General features: G+C 46.7%; 1 protein-coding gene across 7 annotated transcripts in view; it reads right to left on the reverse strand.

The window, feature by feature from the left end:
- MTSS1 (MTSS I-BAR domain containing 1) overlaps window positions 1–12,356 on the reverse strand; it is a 165,724-nt gene that overhangs the window by 138,964 nt on the left and 14,404 nt on the right. For all 7 annotated transcript variants that reach the window (XM_060116310.1, XM_060116307.1, XM_060116312.1 and 4 more), the window contains exons 2-3: window positions 5,435–5,496; window positions 1,779–1,852 (exon numbers count right to left, since the gene is read on the reverse strand). In XM_060116310.1, coding sequence (XP_059972293.1) covers window positions 1,779–1,852; window positions 5,435–5,496 — 136 coding nt within the window. The remainder of the gene's footprint in view (window positions 1–1,778; window positions 1,853–5,434; window positions 5,497–12,356) is intronic.

A 12,356-nucleotide genomic window follows, 5' to 3' on the forward strand; every position in this document is an offset into this window, starting at 1 on the left:
GACCCATGTCAAGCTGACAAACCAGATGAAGAAACCAATGCTCTGATGTCTCCATCACATTCTCCTAGGGAACCTTCTGAAACACCGCTGGCATCTTGGAAATGAGGAGAAATACTACTTCTCCTGGGAGAATTTCCTCGACTCCCTGAGCTAATTGCTCACTTTTCCATACTCCCCCAGCACTCTGTTCTACCACTATTACCATACCAAACATATTATTTCTACACTGAAATTCTTCATTTGCACATAGCATCCCCCCCACCCCCCGCCACTACAAGCTCCTCTAGGACATGTAGAGTAATATATTGATTTTTGTCGTCCCATGACACTGCCTGAAATATCAGCAGTTTTCAAGCATCTTAAATGAGAAGAGTCCTCACTGCAAATTCATTTGAATATTTAATTAAGCACCTATGGTAAATGGGTACATACTGAAACCCCCTGGAGGTACATACCCATCATGGGCTTCAGATAAGCTTAACTCTTGTGTGACTGGGAGCAATCGCCCCAACACTGGCCTCCAACACCCACATTTTCCCATGTCACCAAGACAATGACAAAAACAGGCATATAGCCGTCAGTGCACAAGCAGACATAGAAAGAAGGCAAAAAGAGAGACAGGAGAGATTCTCTGAGAATGAAAAGCACCCCCTTTGAATGGGGGGGGGTCTCTAGGTTATGGGTAATGTCATATTTCTAATGATGGTGCTGGATACAGGCAGATTCACTTTCTTCTCTACACCTTTCACATGTTATGAATATTCTTTTCTACGATTCACAGTCACTGAAAAGCCATTACAAATTTTTAAAAGATCTCCCTTTGTTCACTGATTTAATAAACATACTTTAAACACTTACTGTGTTCCAGGTACTATGTTTTGGGAGGGTTCAGACACGCACACGTCACCGTCTAGTCTATACCTGTAGGGGTTTGCAGTCAAATGTGGGAGACACACAAACAGACACAACACAATGGGATGCTACTTATAATAGGTTTCCTCATTTTATGGGAACCTAGAAAAAATGGTCTAACTCATCATTCTCACTGCTTCTCATTCCACAAGGGATTGAGGAAAATCTTAAGATGACACATGAGAGGGAAAAACAAATTGCAACCAAACACACAGCTCAGGACTCTACAACCAGCACATCGTTAAAAGTGATCACAAAAACATATCAAGCCAGGACTTCCCCGGTGGTGCAGTGGTTAAGAATCCACCTGCCAATGCAGGGGACATGGGTTTGACCCCTAGTCCAGGAAGATCCCACATGCCATGGAGCAACTAAGCCCATGCGCCACAACTACTGAGCCTGTGCTCTAGAGCCCTCGAGCCACAACTACTGAGCCCGCGCACCTAGAGCCCATGCTCCACAACAAGAGAAGCCACCACAATGAGAAGCCCATGCACCGCAACGAAGAGTAGCCCCTGCTCGCCGCAACTAGAGAAAGCCCGCGTGCAGCAGTGCAGACCCAAGGCAGCCAATTAATTGATTGATTGATTGATTAATTAATCTAAAAACACAACAAGCCATCTCAGGCATAAATAGTGGTTCCTTTCATTTATTTTTCACTCTTCTCGTGCACTTTATTATCTAGAGAACGATTTGCAGCTTCTACGATGTGGAATCCCACAGAGTTAAAAAATCTATATATTTTTAAATATGAGTCAGCTAAGCTCTGATAACTTAAGCTCTATATTCTTGTAAAGTGCCCAAGGGTAAAAGCCCACACACGCTGAGCGCCATCAATGCTGGGAGTCATCCCTCCACCTGCTTACCACGTGTGTTGGTGGCCATGTCAGCCACTTTCTGAAAGGCATCCAAGAAGGCAGCTGCTGCTACTACTGTTGTCCTAAGATGCAAACAGAAAACAAAAAAGCATGAGGAATGTCTCACACTAGCAGATGCATGACAGCAAAAGGGCTGCAACCGCTGCTGAGGACTGAAAGTAACCCTCCAGGAGAGACAACCCGACTGGACACGGACAACCAATGGCTTTGTGGACCCACTTTATTCTTAAGAAAACTTTCTCCTTCTCATATTAGCACTCTCCCCCCGATAACGTCGAGCTCATGCAGCGCTAGTCAATAAATGCTAGCAATTCTTCCCACCCCATTCCACCCGACAGTATAAATTATCACCAGGTTAAAATTTCACCAATGAGGAAAAAGGTGTTTCTGCCTAAAAGAACAAATTATTAAAAACTATAAATGGTATAGGTGAAAGTGATTTTAGAGTAGGAAAACGATATAGCTACATGGACTGGCAGAAGGAATCTTGGAGAGTGATCGTCTAGGTTAAACAATTCATTTTAGAGTTGGGAAAACTGAGACCACAGCTACATAGTCATTTTCAAGATCACGAGCTCATACCAGGGCTGAGACCAGTAGCCCAGCGTGACTTATAGTGCCGTGTTCATCCTACTACAAGATCCAGGCTATGTGACTTTTCCCCCTAAATCATAATTATAGGGAAACTGAGATACTATTTTTTCAACGTTAGAATGCTACCTAAACAGCATCTTCTGAATTCCTAAAAGCTGAGAATGAGGAGGAGTTACTATACTCATTTGCTGTCCTAGAAGTTATTTTGAATTCTTCACATCCCCTTGAGCACTGGGAGACGCCTTGAGCACTCTGTGGTCTCCTGGTTCCTAGAGTTGTGGTCCAAGATGTCACTGAATGAAAAGTAAGCACTGCTGCATCTCAGGGCCGTGATTACCCAGGACAAGCAAGCAAGCCCCAGGCTCACTCACAAGAACTTTATACCAGAATTTACAGCCTGATGTTAATTTCCAAGTATTTCACACATGAATCCAGCCCCCACTGAGCATTCCTAACAATGCAAAATTGCTGAAGGAGGAAGATGAGAATAAGGACTAAAAAGGAATGAGTTCAAATCAGAGGGGGAAAAAAAAAGAAAGAAATGACCTTTGAACATAAGCAAGAGTAGCTATGAAGCAAAAGGTTCCTGGAAGGTGATGGGAGTGGTCCCCAGGAAAACCTGGGCAATGGTCCCTCAGGGCCAAACTTCAAAATGAGGCCTGATATTTTCCAGTAGAGCAAGAGAACATTCTGCTCAAAAAAAACAAACAAACAAACAAACAAACAAAAAAAACCACAATGACATACACACTAAACAAAACCAAAAACAAATCAAAATAAAACAAAAAAAAACACACCACCTCAAAGTATATTTCTTAAAGAGTTGGCACCATGGAAAAGTTAGCTTTATCAAACACCCTGAGATTTATGAATGGCTCATTCTGATTTATAATTCATATCTGATACAACAGCTGGATTTATTCTTATTCAAGTCAAGGCTGATCTTCCAAATTTAATGAGCCAGCTGGAGAGGTGCCTTGAGTATGACACAGTCCCCAGGGCTCCTGTGAAAACGAAGACTGTGGTCAAGTGTGACGAATTAAGAGCTTTTAAACACCGACTTCCAATGAGCCATGTTTCACGGACCGCTTTTGTCACAGGACATCTTAGCTCTCTCTGACAGGGCAGAGCAAACATGCATCCATCAGCAGGAGGAAGGAGTGCTTCCGCGTACGTGCTCCAAGACTATCTGCCTGTTCTACGGTCGTATCCTTATGCATTCCCTAGCACAGAAAATTAAACCATGTGCTTGAGGCTCCTATGGTGCTCTCAGCCAGGTACTAGTGGTTTGACAAAATAAGGAAATGGTCCCTGCCCTCAGGAGGCCTACGTATTGTTTATATATATATATAACTATATGGTACTTTGTACCAGTGGGGATAAGACTGCTTTAAGTCTCACTCTGTATGTTTAAGGCAGCTAATCAGTTAATTATTTTAAGCTTTAGCGTCCTCACTGGTAAAAGGGGAAGAGCGTCTTTTCCTTGGTCAACCCTGAAAACCTGCCAGACAATTAAATGAGGCTGGATAAGAAAAAGTGTTGGAGGAGGGGTTGGACTTAAATGTTTTACTGTTTTACTACAGGTGACCTCCTACAGGATGGAGACTAACCTATTTGAAATAAATGATGACAGCGGCAGAGCTGGGGGAGGGGGTCTTACATTCTGGGCAGAGGGGTTTGGATCTGATCCAGGATAAAGTAGTCAAAGGTTCGTAAGCAAAGAAATGGTAAAGGACTTGACAAGTGGCAAAGGGGCCACAGTCTGGAGCCCATGGTCCATCTGGATGCCCACTCGTGGATCTGGAAATCCCAGGCCCCATGAAGCTGAATAATGGACAGGGAAAGTTCCACGTCTCCTAAGTTCTTCTCTCCTAATCTACTGGGGAGCCATGGAATGCCCCGTCCTATGGCTGAAGTTCTGGGCAGGGACCCCTGGTGCCAACAGGCAAAACCCTAAGAACCCCATGTCACTCCTCCCTCCTCTCTCTGTCATCCACATGGCTTTTTATCCCAGAAAACACCTACCTGCTTTGTTCTCTGGAAAACCATCCCCATACATCCAAACCAACCAATACACCGTGAATAGGGGTCGTGAAAATAACTGCTTTTTTTTTTTTTAATGTCCCAACCCTCTTGAAGCACCCTCTAAGTGAAATCGCACCCCTCCCCTCACTGATTTCAAAAGCATATAGCTTTAACAAGAAGATGTTGCCGTATTTTCTATTTCATATGAAATGATATATTAACAAGCACAAGATGAGGCAATAATAATAGCCCCTTAGAGCACATCAGCATTAGATCTTGGTTTTTAAGCAGCTTTATTGAGACATAATTTGTATACCATAAAATTCACCATTTTTAGGTGTATAAGTCATCCATTTTCCAGTAAATTTAGAGTTATGCAAACACCACCACAATCCCATCTTAGAACATTTCCATCACCACCGAAAGGTCCCTCATGCCCATTTGCAGTCAACCTTCTTTTCCACTCCTAGCCCCAGGAAACCGCAAATCTACATCTGTCTCTACAGATCTGCATTATCTAGACAGTTCATGTAAATAGAATTATACAAACTAAGTTTTCAACTCTATAAGGATAGGCAGGAATCAGAATGGACTGTGGAGTCAGACTGCCTCAGATCAATTCCCTGTTCTGTCATTTATCAATACTAGCTGTGTGACTTTGGATAAGTTATTCAGCTTATCTGTGCCTCAGTTTCCTCATCAGCAAAATGGGGTAACAACACTACTTATCTCTTGGGGTTGTGAGATTGAACTGTCACCATGTACCTGGCCCATTATTACCTTACATACAATACTTCATTTGACCCTCAACATTCCAGTGGAAGGAGGCAGAGAGGATATGAGTTTAATTTTACATACGGGAATCAGAGGTCAGGACGCATGGCTAGTAAGTGGCAACGCCACTGCACGCTTCTCTATCTGCAACACTTCCAAAACTAACCCTAATTTGCCTCTTGGGTCCATCCTATTCCATCCTTTGTCTAAGGATGCTGCCGTTTTCCTAGGGATGACATGCTTCTACTTACCGAAGCTGGGACTGTAGCTTTCCGGCTTTGTTTATGAAATCTTCCCAAACTGGATAGCTCCCCTATAACAAAACAAAGCCACACGTCAGTAAGTCATGCTGTGATAGACATCTGATGAAGACAGTGGCAGTACGCTCAGTTCCAATTATACAGGAAACAGTATATGCTCTCTTCCTTTGCAGTCTACGACAGGTTGCCCAGATTACTGTACATACAAGTGTATTGGCTCAGAAATGGGTTATGAATGTGCTCAGTCCCTGTGATCCTGTAAACACTACAGATACCAAGTGGAACAAGTTTGGCAGAATCTAAGCCATATATGGATGCATCACTTTTTGAGTCAACAGATGGGTGGGTCCAAATTCAAGATATGTAGACCATTTAAGGCTCTACCCTGAACCACCTGATCATGGCTCTGGCTGTTCTCACCCTTATCCCAGAAGGCAGGGAGGGGGGAACCAGAGTGACTGGGGCTCCTCTCCAGGACAGGAGACTACTGGGAAGCATTATTAGACTAGCAGAATCTCGAGGTTGGGAAGTTACCTGAATACAGCTGCTTCAGCTGATGGCTTGAGCCCAGCACCTACATACAACATGGTTACAGGTGGTTCCCCAGCACACAGCAGCTGACAGGGAACTCATCACCCTCCACGGCAGCCTACCTACGTCAGCCACCCTGTCCTTTAGGTCCACGCAGCCCTAGTTCTAACCTTCTAGGGATCCACAGAGTTAAAACCAATCCTGCCTCCACGCACACATCTTTTCAAAGAACGGAGGATAAACAGCACATTCCTCCACAGCTTTCCTTCTTTCAGCTCCCAGATGGAATTCTGTGTCTACCCAGGCCCCTGCCTCACGTCCCCACAGCATCTCGGGGACACTCCATCACATGTCTCTACTTTTCTTCTAAGTGTGGTGCTCAGGCACGAACTCAAAACTGCAGGTGCAATTCTGATGGGGACAAACTGGGGGCGGGGCGGGGTTACAGCTGCAGGCTAGAATGTGAATGTTACAAACCTTGACAAGGTAAAAATAACGTATGACACCTCTTGATTTTGTCATTAAGGAGAGGGGATGAAAAAATTATAATGAAGTTAATCATCTCATCTTTTATTATAGAAGCCCCATCAAAATAGTCTAAAACTGAAACTGACCTAAAACAATGATTTCACCTTCCTAATGGTTTTAATAATCTTTTTCTCTTATGCTTAGGAGCACAGTTTCTCTACCTTGCCACTACTGACCTTTTGAGCCAGATAATTCTTTCTTTCTTTCTTTTGCTGGGGCGGGGGGCGGGGGAGGGGTTCCTGTACATTGTAGGGTGTTTAGCAGGATCCCTGACCTCTGTTCACCAGATGTCAGGAACATTCACAGATGCCACTGGATGTGACAAAATGTCTCCAGACACTGCCAGATGTCTCCTACAGGGCAAAATCACCCCCAGTTAAGAACCACTGCCTTAGAGGAATGTCTGAGAAACTGATTTCTTCTAGTGAAGAAACAGTTATCTGAAGTTCTGCAATTTCTTCAGTATTACTTCACTTCAGTTTCAATTCTTCCATTAAATGAAAGTAAAATTAAATATATTTTTATTTTGAAACTATCTTGCATAGAACATGTTAATAAAAGTGCCCATTTATACATTTCTCGAGCTATCAAGTCTGTCTGAAAATGTGCACAGAGACATCTGGAAAACCGTCTACCAAATATTATAATGGAATATTTCTGGGAGCTAAGATTTGGACCAATGTGTTGTTTTCTTGTTTGTACTTTCCTCCATGGCCACAGTTTTGTTTTGTTTTTTTTTAAATAAGGGTCATGTATCATTTTTATAAAAACAATGAAGCCATTACACTAAAAAAAATTAAGATCAAATTAGCATTTCTGGCAACAGCCGCAGCGTGAATTTACAATCCACTCAAACCCTGAAGTCTGTTTCGTGCACGCTGCTAGGTCACAACCATCAATTCTGCATTTGGGCATTTGGGACCTGCCTGGCCCAACTGCAGGTGCTGGATTTATTCCTTCAAGCGGCAGCGTGCTCCCAATGGGACACTGAGCTGCACCAGGCCAGGGATTCTGTCTGACTGGCTACTGGCAGAAGTCCTTTGGCAGCTACATCTGAGCTACTGACCCCAACACCCATGCACGGGTCCTGTCCTCATCTGCTAATTAAACCACTTAGCCTCCATCCCATCTCTGTGCCCCAGGGGGTCTCTTCAACCCAAGAGCATAACTTTATTTGTGTTGAATGAAACCTTGTGAGGGCTCAGGCTTCCTTTCCAGACCCATCAAGACACTGTGGGGAATCCCAAGTAGAGCACCTAATATATTCACAATTTTCTTGTCAAGTCCAGGTATGGACATGCCTTCTACATCTACATCCAAGTAAGTAAGGGTAAAGGCTGAGATCAGAGTCCTCTGGCTGGTCACTAGAGATCTCTGTCCAGATGGAAATCAGTTAAGCACCCTTAAGAGCACAAGAGTGCAGCTAACCAATTACGACCTCATCTAGCCATCCCTTCTCTTTCTGGTCCACAAGACAGTATGAGAAGCTTCATGAAAGGCCTGAGGAAGTTCAGAGACACGGACCATCAACTTCTAGCCAAAGGAGCCATCACCGCTCATCTGCACACAGGACACGAGAGCCAGGTCCTCCTCTCCCCAGCAGCAGCCACTCCCATCCACGGAACCCCTGGAGAAGGTCACTGAGATGATCCTTAATATTTCTTAAGAAAAAGGTGAGGGGCTTCCCTGGTGGCTCAGTGGTTAAGAATCCTTCTGCCAATGCAGGGGACACGGGTTCGAGCCCTGGTGCGGGAAGATCCCACACGCCGCAGAGCAACTAAGCCCGTGCGCCGCAACTACTGAGCCTGCACTCTAGAGCCCGCGAGCCACAACTACTGAAGCCTGCGTGCCCAGAGCCTGTGCTCCGCAACAAGAGAAGCCACCGCAACGAGAAGCCTGCACACTGCAACGAAGAGTAGCCCCCCGCTCGCCGCAACTAGAGAAAGCCCGTGTGCAGCAACGAAGACCCAATGCAGCCAAAAATAAATAAATTAATTAAATAAATTAAAAAAGAAAAAGGTGAGGCACATTCACTGAAAACACGCCAGAATGGCACAAGGCCTGCGCAGGGAGCCCCAAATCCTGAGTTCTAGCCACGGCCCTGGCAGTAAATTATGGGGGGTAAGTCACTTGACCTCTCAGGCCAGTTTCTTATAATGATCAACAAAAAAAATGCATAATTCCATCACTGTTTTTGAACACTGACATCACGGAACACTGAAAGAATGTTGGGAAGGAATAAGGAACACAAACTCCAGGGGCCCATCTCCTGGCTAGAATCCTAGCTCTCCCGTCTGCCATGGGACATCGGGCAGGTCGTCCGACCTCTGCCTGGGTAAGTCACCACTGCCCAGGGCTGGTGTGAGGAAGAAATGAAGTCAGCCATCTAAAGTGCTCAGAGCAGTGCCAGGCACTCAGTAAGTGTCCAATAACCTTTGACAGGATTGATCCAAGCGTCTGCAGGCTCCCAGGAATCTCCTTCGGGATGCTGGGAGAGATGTTTAAAACTCTCAAGGTCAGATGGTTCACCCAGGCTGGGATCCCTCATTCTTAGTCCTAAGTACAGTTCGGACTGTGCATCTCACTATGAGTTCACCATAGTTAAAGCAGACACAGAGCAAGGCAGCGGGACACACAGTGTCAGTCAATGTCTCCGCCATTCCCAAGTACATGGCAGGTGGAGTACTTAAACCCCAGATGAATGTGCCTGAAAACAGCTGCTCAAACCACTTTAAAAGCTACTTATCTGCTCCCACTGGGAGCCTCATTCCAGTCTTTACCAAATTAGCAACAAAAGGAGGGTCCCCGCTCCAGTTTGGGGGTACAGCACCCAGCTCTCCGCCTACGAATGAACACCCACTCAGCCAGAAGAAGGCTGCCAACTGCAGCTCTCTCCCCACTTGATGATATTTGACAGTCTCTCAGAGTGTCAGGCCCACCTGTTTTAGGCAATATATAATTTAATGGATTCTTTAAAAAAAAAAAAAAAAAGAACTTCTAAGAACAGAAGACAAAAACCTCCTTGTTGAGGAATTTTTTTTTAAGTGTATAAATGTTATTAAAATTTAAAGGCAAGGTGATGTTGGGTTGTTTCAGATTTTCTTTTTTAAAGTTTCTTTCAAGGAAAAACAAAAAGTTTCTACCCACCTGAAAGTTTTACTACAAAAATTCAAACGCTTGGAGGAAGTGAGGAAGGAGGGAGAAGGCACTCGTAGGAAGATAAAAAGGTAATTGAGAGAAAAAGCGCTGGGTTGTTCTAGACGACAAGGCTGGGCAAAGGGAAACAGACTCAAATTTCAGAAGAAATTTGCCAGTCGAGACACTGTGTGCACTGAGAATCCTTTTAGAAAGTAAGTCCAATGTGGTCCTTAATTTTCTAATCTGCACCACCCACCAAGAAGTCCCAGAAAGCTGTCTCCTGAGGCTATGTGTCTGGCGGGCTCTATTCACCATGCATCCCCAGAGCTATGAGAAAGCCTCAACACAGACCCCACTGCGGAGTTCACCAGAGAACATGGGAGCGTTTCACAGCTTTCCAGACATACCAAAGTCAACGAAAATAAGACACCCACTGAGCGCCTGGGCTTTGCCAAGTCCAAAGTCACAGGTGAAGGGAAACAGGCTCTCCTCCCTCTGGAACCCCCTGAATTTCTTTGGAGAGGGGGGCAGGGAGGTTGTGAAGCCCTGGCAGTTTGTTGAGAATAGAACTCAGATCACACAGGGTTCTGGGAGAATGGAAGAGCTCCCCGTCAAAGCTGGTGTGTTTACAAGCACGTGGAGGGGCTTCCCTGGTGGCTCAGTGGTTGAGAGTCCACCTGCCGATGCAGGGGACACGGGTTCGTGCCCCGGTCCGGGAGGATCCCACATGCCGCGGAGCGGCTGGGCCCGTGAGCCATGGCCGCTGAGCCTGCGCGTCCGGAGCCTGTGCTCCGCGACGGGAGAGGCCACAGCAGTGAGAGGCCCGCGTACCGCAAAAAAAAAAGAAAAAAGAAAAAAAAACAACAAGCACGTGGAGGGCTCTCTGCATCAAGCTGCCTGACCGTCTCCACTTCCCTACAGGGAGAGAGATGGGGCTTCCCTGAAGACGGGCTCTAACTCTGCAGCCACCAGACGGGGCGCCCACCACACAGCCCCCCCGAAGGTTGTTCTCTCTTCCAACCCCCAGGGGGATTCAGCAATCTGGAAAACTCCTACTCGGCCGTCACCGCCCAGCTCAAATGTCACCTTCTGCAGAGTATCCTGGGACCCACCTGCTTCCCTCGTATCGTGCAGTTGGCCGTCTCTGAGCCTGAGTCTCCCCCGCTGAACTGTGGGCTCGAGAACAGAAAAATGGAGGGAGGAAGGAAAAGCATTTCCGATGAGAGGAACAAAGACAGGGAAGCAGAAACAGCACAAGTGGGTTCCTCCAAGGGCCACTGGAGTGGCACATTTATGCTGGGAGAGGCAGGAGATGGAAGGATGGACAAGGGGACCATGGGCGGCCATCCAGGGCAAGATCCAGGGCTGAACTACAAACGGGGCCTTCATCCAGATGGCGAGTGATGTAAATCCCAAACCAGCATGGTGACAAGAGAAGCTGGCTACCGCATCACATACCTGACGGCAGCCTGGTCCCTTGGGGAGTGGGGAGGAGAATGAAGTTATTCTCTTACTTCTGAGGGAAAAAGGCCATCTGATCTCCGTCGACTCCCCAAGAGTCTGGTGGCCACCTAAGCAAACATGCAAGTGGGCTGCCCTGCCTACCTGCAAGGTTGAGCTCCAAGAACAGCCCCGAGCTCCTGTCCTCTCCTCTGCTTTCCCCACAGCCAGACGGCTGCGCAGGCCACTCGCCTAACCCGAGTACAGGGCTCAGCCAGTGGTCATGCTGACTTGGGGCTCTGTTTTGCTTTGCTTTGTTTTGTATTAAACAGAGGCCTGGGATGGCATCCCACACACGGCGCAGAAGAATAAACTGCGCGTAACTCATCAGCCCGGCTGGTCAACGGTGCCCCATAAATAATGCAGCCACTGCCTCTCCCAGCCCCGCCCGCTGCGACAGCAGAACCTCGGGGGACAGCTGAGGGACTCAGACACCAGTGCTGCCCCTCGGGGAACAGACAGGAGCCGGGAGCCTTGGTCAGAGAAGGGACCGTCTGAGGGGAGCCAGAGACTGGAGGGGACTCTCACGAGGAGGCAGAATTTGGCTCAGCTGAGAATGAAACAGGGACCAGCGGGGACAGGCTATAGGGAGTCGGGTTCCAGCTCAGAAGTTCCAGACAGAGGCTGGCTCACCAGCGTTTATGGCTGATGAGAATCCAAGTCTTGGGTATACGACTGGACAGGTCAGCTCCCAAGCCCTTCTTTTCACCTTGACAAGCATCACTGTCACCACCATCATCATGAAGCATCACCAGGTTCTAAACAGTTGCTAGATGCCCGATACATAGATCAGCATTTCTCCAAGGTTAACTTTCGTATCCATCACCCGGCGATCTTGCAAAAATGCAGGTTCTGATTCCCTTGGTCTGAGGTGGAGCCTGGATGTTGCATGTTTAATCTGAGTAATGCCGAGGCTGCTGGTCCGCAGACCACACTCGGAGCACAGCTTGATACACACACTTATTACATGTTCACAAAAACCCAATGAGGTGGGTGCTGCTAATTATCTCACAGCTGAAGAAACCAAGGACCAGGAAGGTTGCATCCTAGTGGTCTAGGCTGAAACTTGATCCTAAATCTGCCTGATTTTGTGGCCCAAGCGTTGCCCTGATTCTGCTAAGTGCAAGCAGCAAGATGCACAGACCCAGCCTCCCGGCCCAGCCCCAGGGCTGCAGAAAGCCACTCAGTAGGCAGGCTGGGTCCTGCTTTATATTGG

Source organism: Mesoplodon densirostris, chromosome 13, assembly GCF_025265405.1.
Source record: "Mesoplodon densirostris isolate mMesDen1 chromosome 13, mMesDen1 primary haplotype, whole genome shotgun sequence".
Taxonomy (NCBI): domain Eukaryota; kingdom Metazoa; phylum Chordata; class Mammalia; order Artiodactyla; family Ziphiidae; genus Mesoplodon; species Mesoplodon densirostris.